At 40.1% G+C, this 13,286-nt stretch overlaps 1 protein-coding gene and 1 long non-coding RNA gene across 17 annotated transcripts in view; one reads left to right on the top strand and one right to left on the bottom strand.

Moving 5' to 3' along the window:
- Positions 1 to 6,888, top strand: part of SLC4A7 (solute carrier family 4 member 7) — a 154,083-nt gene extending 147,195 nt beyond the window's left edge. For 7 of the 16 annotated variants that reach the window (XM_056520045.1, XM_056520044.1, XM_056520043.1 and 4 more), the window contains 3 exons: positions 203 to 303; positions 2,684 to 2,791; positions 6,411 to 6,887. In XM_056520045.1, the coding sequence (XP_056376020.1) occupies positions 203 to 303; positions 2,684 to 2,791; positions 6,411 to 6,492 (291 nt within the window). In that variant the 3' untranslated portion in view covers positions 6,493 to 6,887. Of the gene's footprint in view, positions 1 to 202; positions 304 to 2,683; positions 2,792 to 6,410 lie in introns of all 16 variants that reach the window. The other 9 variants (XM_056520039.1, XM_056520034.1, XM_056520037.1 and 6 more) reach the window with 2 other exon arrangements.
- LOC130273367 (uncharacterized) overlaps positions 1 to 13,286 on the bottom strand; it is a 50,996-nt gene that overhangs the window by 18,299 nt on the left and 19,411 nt on the right. The window contains exon 3 of the long non-coding RNA XR_008843969.1: positions 2,524 to 2,569. This is a non-coding gene — a long non-coding RNA (uncharacterized LOC130273367). The remainder of the gene's footprint in view (positions 1 to 2,523; positions 2,570 to 13,286) is intronic.

Raw genomic sequence — 13,286 nt, 5'->3', positions numbered from 1 at the left:
TTGATTTATGTTTGGGGTTTGTATGTTCCTGGTTTTCGATGTTCACATTTTTTTTTAAAGCATGTTTTTGAACATTTTGCATTAAAGCATGCCACAACAAGCTGTGTTAGACAAACCAATGCATTGTCATGCTAAAATATCTGCAATGCTACTGGGCTGAGAAATCTAAAGAAATGGTAAGTTTCATGTCCTTGGTTTTTAGGAAGCTGAGCGAATGCTTGAAGTCGATGATGGTGAAAATGTACAGCTTGCCTATGAGGGCAGAAACCTTCTCCAGATCCCAGTGAAGAGCTTGAAATACAGGTATGAAGTGTAATGGTCTTTGTGGGAGTGCATTTTAATATAAATATTACAAAAAACATGTTTTTGGTACTCCATGTTGCGGGTATTGTAATAATACCTGTACAAGTCTATAAAACGAGCTTTGAGGCCATGCTGTTATACGTTCAATATTATATTCTAGATTTTAACATTAAAGCTTTGTGTTTTAATAGAGATCCAAATCTCTAAAGCCACCGCATTTATGATTTAACCCTGTCCATGTAGTAGCTTTGAAGCTCTCTCAGAAATCCATAGCTTTAGGTCATGCTCAGAGCTCAAGAGTCAAAGAGGCTGTGCTGTGCGGAGTTGCAGGATGTTGACTCCTCCCCCACCCCTCCCTGCTTTAACAGATTTGACGTGCAGGATTAGTCTTTCAGCAATGAGCAGTGGCATGTCAATCAATCAAGGCATGGAGGGGTGGGAGAGGGAGGTGTCATGCATCCTGCAGCTCAGCACAGCCTCTTTGACTCTTTAGCTCAGAGCATGATCTAAAGCTAACAGATTCCCTTTTAATTGCAGGATTTTATTGGTTAAATTGTGGATGTTCACTCTCGTGTACAAATTGTCATTCCTATGTTAGTACTGCATATTGCACTTGATGGAATTTGTCATCTTTCAATATAAACTTTGAGTGATGATGAAATCTTTGTATGGTGTAAGTAAAGTTGACTGGTTTTTGGTATTAGCTCACAGACAAATCTTCAGTCTGCTGACACATAGGACTGTATTGCATGCTGAATTCAGCTTATGGCGTCCGATACATTTTAGCTAATACAAGATTAATAAGACTTGATCTTTGCTAATTTTCACGACGAAAAAGATGTTCTTTGTGTTATCCAGCTCTTTATACAAAAATACAGCTGATTTCCAACATGTAAAGCAAGGAAACATGCCAGCTCTATTCCAGTAAACAGATTCCTATGAACATGATTTCAGTGCAGACATCAGATAGTTGCAGTGACCTGACTGATTGTCATCTATTCCATTTTTTTTTCTCATAAATAAGCCTGATATGCCTTAAAGGGGTATTCCGCCCCTAGACATCTTATCCCCTATCCAAAGGATAGGGGATAAGATGTCAGATCGCCGGGGACCCCGGGGATCGCTGCTGCAGCACCCCGCTATCATTACTGCGCAGAGCGAGATCGCTCTGCACGTAATGACGGGCAATACAGGGGCCGGAGCATCGTTACGTCACGGCTCCGCCCCTCGTGACGTCACGGCCCGCCCCCATCAATACAAGTCTATGGGAAGGGGGCATGGCGGGCGTCACGCCCCCTGCCATAGACTTGCATTAAGGGGACGGGCCGTGATGTCATGAGGGGCGGAGCCATGACGTCACGCTGCTCCGGCCCCTGTATCGCCCGTCATTACGCACAGAGCGAACTTGCTCTGTGCAGTAATAATGGCGGGGTGCCGCAGCGTCAATCCCCGGGGTCCCCAGCAGTGGGACTCCGGCGATCTAACATCTTATCCCCTATCCTTTGGATAGGGGATAAGATGCCAGGGGCGGAATACCCCTTTAAGGGTGTATTCACACAGATTCGCAGTTGCTGATTTTACAAAGCAGTCAAAAAAACATAAGAATCGCCTAGTAAAATCAGAAATTGCGGATTCGTAACTGCAAATTTTACAACTTCAAATTTCCAGCTGATCCTGTGTGTTTTGAATACACTATTAAAGGGGTACTCCGCCCCTAGACATCTTATCCCCTATCCAAAGGATAGGGGATAAGATGTCAGTACGCCGCGGTCCCGCTGCTGGGGACCCCCGGGATCCCCGCTTCGGCACAGAGCGAGTTCGCTCTGTGCGTAATGACGGGCGATACGGGGGACGGAGCAGCGAGACGTCATGGCGCCGCCCCTCGTGACATCACGGCCCGTCCCCTTAATGCAAGTCTATGGGAGGGGGCGTGACGACCGCCACGCCCCCTCCCATAGACTTGTATTGAAAGGGGCGGGCCGTGACGTCACGAGGGGTGGGGCTGTGATGTAACGATGCTCCGGCCTCTGTACTGCCCATCATTACGTGCAGAGCGATCAGCAGCGGGACCGCAGCGATCTGAAAACTTATCCCCTATCATTTGATAGGGGATAAGATGTCTAGGGGCGGAATACCCCTTTAAGGTATATTGTGGGAAAGTTCATACATTCAAATTGACCAATACTAAGCATTTGTTTCATTTTGCATAATCTTTTTTACCTTTCCTTGTTATGCTGGAAAATTCTTCTAATTATTTTCTTTGCTACTGAAAAAGTGAAGCAGAAAAAAACCAATGTTGCTTTCAGTTAGGATGACCAAGTAACTACATTAATGCTTTTGCAGAAGCAGCGACTAACCACAACCTATGTTTATTCTTTAGCCTTGACCCGTCGGTTGTAAACATATCAGATGAGATGGCAAAAACTGCACAATGGAAGGCTCTTTCAATGAATCCTGAAAATGCCAAAGTAACCAGGCCTAACCAGAGGTAGCTATCACCTATCCATTAATAACAGCTCTTCTTATTAGTAGGGCAGCAAATGTTGAGGCACAGGATCATGATCGAGTCATATATATGATGTGCAATCATTATCAGACTTTTAACAAATGAAAGAAAGTTCAAGAATGGCACTCTTAGTTTATTGTGCAAACGTAGATATACAGCGTCCCTCTGCCACGGCGTCCCTCTCGGCATCCCTCTCCCACAATGCTGCATCGCTGTATGTCTACTTTTGCACAATAAACTTCACCGTTGTTTCGCCCCATGGGTGAGTGCCATTCTTGAACTTTCTTTCATTTGTTGTACTGATGGACTTACACTCCAGAATTGAGCTCCCCACACTGGCATGAACCTACTCATCGGTATCCATTTATCTTGCCTGCACAAGTGTTGCTGATGTTCAGCTGTGCCGAGCACTGTTCCTGCCTTGTTGTTTATATTATCAGACTTTTATTATTTCTATTATTTTTAATAGGTACTGTACCTAAATACATTTTTATAAGTGGAGATAAAGTCCAAAAAAAACTGTTTCTCTGCATGCACACTGCATAAAAGGCTTGTGTGGCTACTGAAAGCAGTGTTCATGAGAGGTTAACAAAACTCACAAGTATGAGTTACTCTGATACAGATAAATCTGTTTTGAGGATAAAACTGATTTTGACAAGATTTTACATTATGGAAAACCACATGGTATATTACATTTTTATTGCAGATTAGTTTGGTTCCTATATTGATCACCCCGACAGTTAGGCTAACAAAAAATTGTCTCTGACAGGTTGTCAAAGTAATGTAAAATCTTCATGTGTTGTCAATGATGTAAAGTATGGGTAAGTGAAACCGTTTGTTGAACACAAAGGGACATGTATAAATCTGTGCATATAAATCATGCTTATTTTGCTGCTGAAATTCATGGTGGAAAATCAGTGTTTGAACATACTCTTAGGGCCCATTCCCATTAGAATTTCTGGAAATTTCATTGCAGCATCCTCCCATTTGTGGGATTCTGTTGTACTGTGCCGACTGCAGAAATTTCAGATTCCAAGATTCACCAGAAGAATTCTTCATTCTTTCAAATTCTGTGTGGACAACATTGACGTCTGTGGGAACATTGCACGGTTACAGCGCCAATTTATTTTGCCCGGTTACAGCGCCAATTTATTTTGGTGGTGCCCACAGCACACACAATTCCATGGGCCCTTAACTGTCCATAAAATACTGCATGTCTGTACATAAAAGCAATCTTTCTGCAGTGGAATGTAGAGTGTCATTGGATTTGGGATCGTTAAGTACGTACGTGCGTAAACCTGTACAATTATCTTAAATACACCAAATACAGCATGACGTATAAGGTCGAACGCACCTATTTTATGGTATAGGAAATTATATACATGTTCCTCAGTGTTCTACATCGATACAATTGTTCTTAGCATGCAGAGTACCTGTTTGCACTGGCATGGACTTTCATGTCATTGAAGGCAAATATTGCTGTGTTTCTCTGTATGTTCATAGTATGGCTTAGTAGCCTTCCACATATGAAACACTGGGTTTTATAGCCAAAAACCTATTTATGCATGAAATGTATGTGTTCTTCACAACTAACAAAACTTCTCTAACAATGCCACATGTGTTAACCAGCTGTGTAGTGTATTTAAAACATTCTTTGTGCATACAAAAATCTTATGAGATCTAGTTTTAAATACACTACCCTTCACGGTCATATTAAAACATGTTTTATTCCTACCGTATGAAAAATATATATAGTACTTGCCCATGACACTATATGAAGTTATTATCGATTGTCTTTCTGAGGATTATATTTTGGCTGCCATGGTGGAGAAAGGCCATCTGTCTGCCCTGTTTTCAAGGCGGACATTCTGCACATTTGCATTGTCTGGCAGCACTAGGACTGCTCAGGAATGCGCAGTCTTCATAGATGGCAATGCTTACCAAAGTGGAACTTGCAAAAACATTGAACACGTTTCGGCGGATGCTGAAATTGGGATTTTGGGGGCAGAGGTTTCTGCATGGCATAGCAGAATCCCATTGAAATTAATGGGACACTGCTGCGGAGGAATTTCACTTAGAAATTCTGCTTTGTGAACATGGTGAGTAAGTGGAGAAAAAGGCTTTCTCTACTAAGATACGTAACAATGGTTCTTATTGTCTTGCACTCCTGATTTTATGCAGTTTTGTTTGTGCAGTTCTTTAACACAAAGCTTGGGAGGCTATTGTACCTTGCTTTTTGCACAAGGGCTTTGTGTTACTGAAGGAAAGGAACTTTTCCAACCTGTTGCCAGGAAGTTGGAAGCAAAAATTCTTTGTCAAGCTGGGTGTACACATAATAATTCAGTCAGTATTTGGTCCTCATTTTGGTCAGTATTTTTAACCAAAACAGGTTTAATATTTTAACATAAGATTTAAACAATGGGTAATTTTCTGATGTTTTCTTAAAGGTAACTTTTTTCTCAACCTAAAAATAAAATAAATATTGCATGTGCCACTATACTGTGACTTTTAACCGTTAATGATCTATTCAGTACTGTCTTTATTTCTAATGTAATACGATACATGGTCCGTTTGTATATGAAGGACACTGATTATATTTGGTCACACTGGTTATTGTGTTAACAGGGTATTCCCATCTGGGACATTTATGGAATGTCCATAGGATATGCCATAAATATCCTTTAGAGCAGTGTTTCTCAAGCGTGGTCCACAAGCACCCCCAACAGGTCATGTTTTCAGGATATCCTTAGTCTTTCACAGGTCAATGCATCAGCACAATTATTTCACCTAATGAAACCCTTAAAGCATGACCTGTTGGGGATACTTAAGGACTGCACGTGGGAAACACTGCTCTAGGCAGGTCCCACTTCTGAGATTCTCATTTACCTTTAGGTGAAAGGGGTACTCGGCCCCTAGCATCTTATCTCCTATCCAAAGGATAGGGAATAAGATGTCAGATCGCTGGGTTCCTGCTGCCGTTATGTCACTGCTCCACCCCATCGAGCTGTCACAGCCCGCCCCCTCAATACAAGTCTATGGGAGGGGGCGTGGTGGCCATCACGCCCCCTCCCATAGACTTGCATTAAGGGGGCGGGCCGTGACAATGCTCCGGCCCCTGTATGTAGTATGTCGTGTGCAGTAATGACAGGTGGGTGCCGCAGCGGAGATCCCGGGGGTCCCCTTTGGATAGGGGATAAGATATCTAGGGGCGGAGTATCCCTTTAAGGGCTTACTGGACCCCTCTGGCTTGTTTATGGCTGCTAAAGGTGGTCAGGAAGCCAAAAACAGTCTGAACAGCTGTTCTACACAGTTTCTGTAATTCCCGGACTCAATAGGAGTTACGTAAACAGCATAAATATTGTTGCTACCCAGTTTCTGCAACCTGCATTAAAGTCAATCTGAGTTATGCAAATTGTATAGGGCTGCTAAACTGCTGTTTTCAGCTTGACCACTTCCAGCAGCCACAGACAGACCATTAGGCGGATGGCGGTCCTTGTTTCCAAATGGGAACACCCCCTTTTAATAGTGACAACTTAACTGACAGACTTTTTTTTTTTGTCATGGAAATGTATTATACTTTATATTTTCTTGTTTTTTTCAGTCCTGACAAACCAGTTAGTGTGAAAATCACCCTAGAAGATGAAAGTTTCCGAAAATACGTGGATGCTGAAACCTCCCTATAGAGCTGTGTCAAGAAGAAGAAGAGAGTGTGTGTGTGTGTGTGTGTGACATGTGTATGAATGGTACCACACGTGTATATCAGACCATCAGAGTGCAAAGACATTTCCAGAATACTGTACGTGCACCTCCTAAATTATTAGCACTGTAAATACTGTATAGGATCTAAAGCAACTGTCTCAGTTGTAATATGGCACAGGATGATCACTCTGCAATTATTTATTCAATAGGAATTTTATAAACCTATTTTAATTGATTTTATTGTATATTTAATAACCTGTCATCAAGCAATAGTATTAGAACAAAGCCATCAGAAAGTTCTCCATTTGTCATTCCCATACGTTCCCTAAAGAAATCCCATTTTACTATGTTGAAAAATAATGCAAATCTGTTTGCTTTTTACTTTTTTAAATATATATATATATATATATATATATATATATATATATATATATATATATATATATATTTATATATATATATATTTTTTTTTTTTCAATATTTTAATATTTTCATGTCATTAGCAAGTAGTCTTCATAATAGGAAAATTAATTTCTCCCCACTTGGAGAAAAAAAAAATGGTTCCTGACAAAGTAGAAGTCACTGCCTATAAAACACGCTTTGGCGTTCCACACCCGTACACACATTTGTAAGATGCCAGTTACCTCAGACACATGATAATCACCACCTGGTCACTCTGTGAATTAGTGCCATAAGAAGTATTTGAGATGCAGAATATTTCTCATTCTTTAGTTTCCTGCCTTTGATAGAATAGCTGTAATAAAGCAGCCTTTCCCTGTATGTCTGATACAACTAATGGGTAGGCAGGCGCACACACTTTGCTATATCCCAATGTTTGACATGAGTCGGTTAACTCAGGATGTTTGTGCAATAAGCCACATCAGTGCTTCGTAGGTCCCATTTTATGACCTATAATCTTTCTTTTTGCCAAATTTGCTACAAAGAAATGATGTGGCCATTTAATTTCAGCTGCTCATGTGTAATGCTTTCACAGGATGCGGAGATGATGGGCATTGTATAGTGCAACCCTTAGTTAGTCTTGAAGTAACATGATAAAATTTGCGTTTCAATCTGAAAACTCCACTGCACCTTTTCGTGAGTTTGGCTGCATTCTGAACTCAGAGTTGAAGAAACTCTGATGCTTTAGCAATTATGCTGGTACTTCTGTGGACAACGAGATCTTCCTTTTCCAAATGTCTTATAAGTAACAATTTAAGAGCGAAACCTCTAATGGCATTGGAGCAGTGGTTTCACTTTTCATTCTATCTTGTTTTCTCCAATTTGGAGGACAAAGATGAAAGCATGTTTGTAACAAAACAATCAATGCTGGACCTTACTGGCACTTAACTCTGTGTTTAAAAAAAGAACACACACTCTACATAGGTGAATCCTTATTTCCTTTACTGATTTGACAGTGTTATCTGTATGGATTCAGGATGTGGCTATCAGGTTACTATGCATTCAATAGTTTAATTGTAGTTTTCCTGTCAACAATGCATCTATAGAGACTTTTGCTCAGAAAATCTTGTTGCTTTTAGAGGGCTATTTACATGTTCGTGAATAAGTGTTATCATGTGTCTTGTAGGTTGTGTAAAAGACGTGCCCGTGTATTAAACAGTGGGCTCCCTCCTTTCCAAACACATTATGGGGACATGTTGCAGCTTAACATTAGGCTACAGCCACACCTGGTGGAAAAGCGCACTAGATAAAGGAAATACAGGAATAAATTATCTGATCCTGTATAGTAATGAGCAGTGATGCATACAATCCCTGCTACTGTATGTGCGTTACTTTAAGTTTTTGGGGGGAAACAAATAGTAATCCGTTTGCAGATTGTGATGCAGATCCAGTTTTTCTGCAGAAATTGTAGATTTTGAATCTTTGATAAATCTGCAGCAGAAATTATACTACAATTGACATTGTGATGATTTAAAAGGGATTCAAAAATTTTTGTGTTTTGTTTTGTTTTCCTTTTTTGTTTTTTCTTTCCTTTTTTTATATATTTTTTTTTCTTTTCTTATTTCGGTACATTTTTATGGGAACAGGAAGTATATGCAAGTATAAAAAGTAGTAGCAAAAATAAAACTGCCAGTTTTTAGACTATTTTAAAATATAGATGGAATATGGAAAATTAGGGGGGAAAATCTTTATTGAAATAATAGGTAATTTTTTGATGATCTCCGGCTCTCCACCCCCCGCCACCCCCCCCCCCCCCCCCCCCTGATCTAAACTCATCTCCTCCTAACCTGTGGATGATACTTTTTCTGCAGATCACTTTCTGCTGCAGGTTTGTTCGCAGTGTATGGTTGAGATTTATGGACTATCATCCACTTTGCTGGTACTGTAAATGCTGACGATCTTCTGCACAGCAATTCTGTTGCATTTTCCCCACATGTGACTGTAGAAATGAATGGCTGTGGACACCTTATGAATGACATTTTGATTATTTAATTATTGCATTGTACCTTTTAGTGTGCAGTAAAATATCATTAAATAGCTTAGGGTGACCTGATCACACACCTTTTTGCAGTTTCTTGACAAACCGATCTGTCCCTGAGAGATGAGGGATAATAGTTTTTCTGACCATTCTGGGAATCAGTCAAATGAGTATCAACTTGTTTGAATGAGAGGTGGGATTATGCAGTCAGGGGGTGTGAATGTTGTACATTGAGGAGCACATATGCCTAATACACACCCCCTGATTGTATAATCCCGCCCTTCACTCCCTTTATTAAAATTGAGTTCACGCCCATCTCACAGGTTCCCTCAATTGTCAGACAAATTATAAACACTCATATATCAGGAATGGAAGGTTGTATCAAGATACTGCAAAAAAGGTGGGTTATTAGGGTACCCTAAGCTATTTAATGAAGATGGAATCTAATTTCTTTATCCCATTCACTTGCCTCAGAGTTAATCATCTACTTTTCACATCACTATTTAAAAGTTATAAAAAGTTACAAAAGGTTGCAAAATGTTAGATGCAGGAAATGTTGTGACTTTTTAGGGATGGGTCACACACACCTGTGCAGTGCAATGCTGTGCAGTGGAAAATACGCTGCGTATTCTCCTATAAGTAGATACAGTGCTACGGCAGCCCTGTGTACGCAGTGAGGTTAGGAGGCAGGGCCATCGTTCCAATGTGACTGACGCGCTGTCTCGCCTCCAAACCTCATTGCGCATACAGGTCTGCCACCGGGTAGTTCTGTGTGTCTGTTCATAGGAGAATATGCAGCGTATTTCCTACTGTGCAGTGGATTTTGCGAACTGTGACATGCGCTACGTGTGACCCTACACTTAACACACAAAACTAAAGTAAATTGTTAAATAAATTCCCTTCTGTATAACTGGCAAAAGAGGTATCTTGCAGCTGTGGATGAGGCAAAACTGTAGAAGTATGCTTATTGGTTAAGGGGCTCATTGACATTAGTTGCTGAACCCAGCTCTTTTTGTCTGACAACCATGATATGTCTATGGTCAGCAAAAGGTAAGCTCCACCATTTATCATTGTCATTTTTTAAGGTCCAACATTTAGTGCTGAACAACTTTTTAACTTCTCTGCATAGACATAGATTATGATACCATTCTGGCGGTCTGCAGCCGTCATATAAGGGAAGATTTGGCACTTACTACCTCTCGTCTTATTATGGAGCTTATTGTATAAATGATATCTTGTAAGTTCTTGGAATTCACATACATGCCGACAGAATTTTGTCATTTCATTCTTTGTCAATGCAGATAAATTGTAGTGCTTTATCTTGGGGGGGAAAAAAGACCACTTTATTCACTATAAATACCAAAAAGACAGATGACAGCTTCTGGGCACTAGGGATAAGAGTTGGGAGACACATACATTTGATGTCAGCTTGGTCCTTGTGAAACAATACCTGCGAGGTGTTCAAAAGTACAGTTCGGCAGCTTGAAACATATGGCAGAGAGGACAAAAATGAACATAGCACTCACCCCAGTTCTTGTGCGATTATTTACTGTACATCTTGGGGCAAACATCAGGTACGTGGAGACAGAAACAAACCAGGGTTCCTCCAGAACCAAAGGAGCAACGACTGCTCTGTTTCGCGGTATCACTGCTTAGTCAAGCCTGGCATGACCGATTGGTGATACCGCAAAACAGAGCCTTCGTCGCTCCCTCTGTATATTATTCACTATTAAGATATAAAGAAATTATTCAGCACATAGTTATGGACCTATTCAGATGCAAGGAATAATGGTCTTATATTGGACATTCACTGTAACCCGGTTTAAAAAGGTTTTGGGCTAGTGCTATTGTGGACAAACCACGTTGTCTGTTTCCATCACATCTCACTCATAGAAGTTTATGCAATTTCCTAGAAAAGTAGCAAAGTTTTTTAATTATTTTTGTAACCTACATACTGCACCTCAGCCACTGTCTTATTGATGAAAAAGTAACAATGGTAAAATTAATGACATAACTGATCTGTAAAATACAATAACGTTTTTCAGTGATTATTCTCCATTATAATGAGTGTAATGACTTTTTATTTTGTTCAGTTAGAGTTCTTTTCTTTTTCTTCTGTCCATATAAATGTTCTGTACTTTGTGCAGGAAAATAGTTGATTATGTATCTTTGCTATAATTGTTGTTATATTGTAAGGTTTTATGTTGGCTTTGTGATATTATTTTTTTTAACCTTTCAACTCAGTAAGTGAAGTTATTTCCTTTTTGTAACTTGAGACATGGATCTAATATATTGTGCTCCACTGATGCCCAAAACAAAATAATATTCACAAGGTTCACAAGATTGCTAGATGGGCATTTTGTTTTGCAATATCGTATATAAAATGTAAGCCAAAAAGGCTGCTGACTTCAGTCATTCATATGTAGAAGTATTTGCATTTATGTTCCTATATTTAGACATCCAATCTAAAGTTAATGGTCCCTAATGGTTACATGAAGTAGGTGAATGGCTGTACTCTTTCCTGGTTGGAATAATACATAATGTGTTATGTTTACACTTTACAACGCCCCTTGTATGTTAGGAGACTAAAGACGGTTTTTATTTTAAGTATTTTTTATATTTTTAGCATACAGATTAAATGGGTGATATATATGAGTTTGTACGAGACTTGATGCATTTAATATGTTCTGAACTTGAAACATGTAAGAATTTATTTGCAGCTTCTGTCTATTTCACATAACAGTAAAAACAAGACAATTTCCTTTCCCCCCCCCCCCCCCCCCCCCATTTTTCTCTTTAATATTTTGAATATGACTGTGTTATCTTCCATTGTTTGGTTAACTTAACTGAACATAGCCAGATATTTTTTAGTAATTATTATACTGATGAACTTTATCAAAGCACAGTACCAGGTTTTTATGCCTGTTTTTTTGTATTGAAAAAAGTTTTTTTTTTTTTTTTTTTTCTTTCTTTTTGTAACAAAATCCAAAGCAAGTTCCAAAACCATAAATTATATTTTGTTAGTTTTTATGACAAATATGTGAGTTTCTTGTTCCGGGATGTGAAAACCCTGCCTTTATAATCTGTTTTAAAACTTAGAAACAAATACAAACTATATTTTGTAATGTTAAAAAGAAAAAAGTTAATTGAAAGCAATAAAAGTCTACTGAAATTTCTCTTGGTCGTGCCTCTGTTTTTCTGTTAGCACTAACATAGAGTGGTAGAGAGGTGTTGTGGATAGGATCTTATTTTACATACACCATAATGATATGCCACAGTTAACAGGGTGTCGGGGGTGGGTTTGCATTTCAAAACCTTACAGGGGTTTGCTTACTGAGGCTAGGTTAATCTCCTGTCATTGCTGCTAAACGGACAATATTAACAAAAGGATGCCATTTAAGTGTCATTCTTTTGCATCAGTTTTTCATTCCTTTGTGTCCTTTACTGTCTGTTTTTTATTTTTGTCTGGCTACTTCCTGGTGGCTTACACCTCTTCTGAGCATGCTCAGAAGTAATAATGGGTCAAAAAATCTAAAACGGATTGAAAAACATACAGATGCAAACGGATGACATTAAAGGGTCATCCGTTTCCATTGTTAAATGTTAAATTTATTATACAAAGAAAAAAGGTAGTATGCACTCATCGCTGGGCTACGGTCATTCATCCTTGGAGTCCGGGGACACGGGTGGGATCGGCATCTTCTAGGAGCGCTTGGAGGCTACATCGGTAGTTTCGCGGGATCAACCCACTTCATCCGGCCTCAGAGGCCCGCCCACTTCCCATAGACTTTGGTAGAGGGGGCGGGCGAGACGTCACGAGGGGCCGGGCGTGACGTCACGCCTGGCGGCCGAGAACACGGAGGCCCGCACACAGCGTTCGGAGTAATGAACTTCCGGACGCTGTGAGCGGAGCTCCGAAAGTCAGGGCAGCACACAACCCCTTTAAACACAACTTTCGGAAGGAAGAATACCGCTTTAATTACAACAGATCATAAGGTACAAAATGACTTATGAAAAAGGCATACAGTAATGATGATTTAAAGGAAAACAATCATTCTGTTCACCAACGCTTAACCCAATACACTGGGTTACAGTGTGGGTGAACAAGAGACTGATGAGGGAACAATAAGTTAAATACGTACCTGTAGTCTGGAGCTGTGTCCCTCCGAAGATCCTCTTCTGTCCCCGCTGAATTGCACACAGGAGGCACGCGCACCGGGTGAATTTGAATATTCATTGGCACTGGTCATGTGAGCGCTCAGCAGGCGCAAGCGCTCACGTGACCAGCACCAATGAATATTCAAATTCAGCAAAAGGAGCGCTACATAGATTTTGGGGCTT

The sequence above is a fragment of the Hyla sarda genome, chromosome 5 (genome assembly GCF_029499605.1).
Source record: "Hyla sarda isolate aHylSar1 chromosome 5, aHylSar1.hap1, whole genome shotgun sequence".
In the NCBI taxonomy this organism is placed as follows: Eukaryota; Metazoa; Chordata; class Amphibia; order Anura; family Hylidae; genus Hyla; species Hyla sarda.
This window is presented reverse-complemented; position numbering and strand designations above follow the sequence as displayed.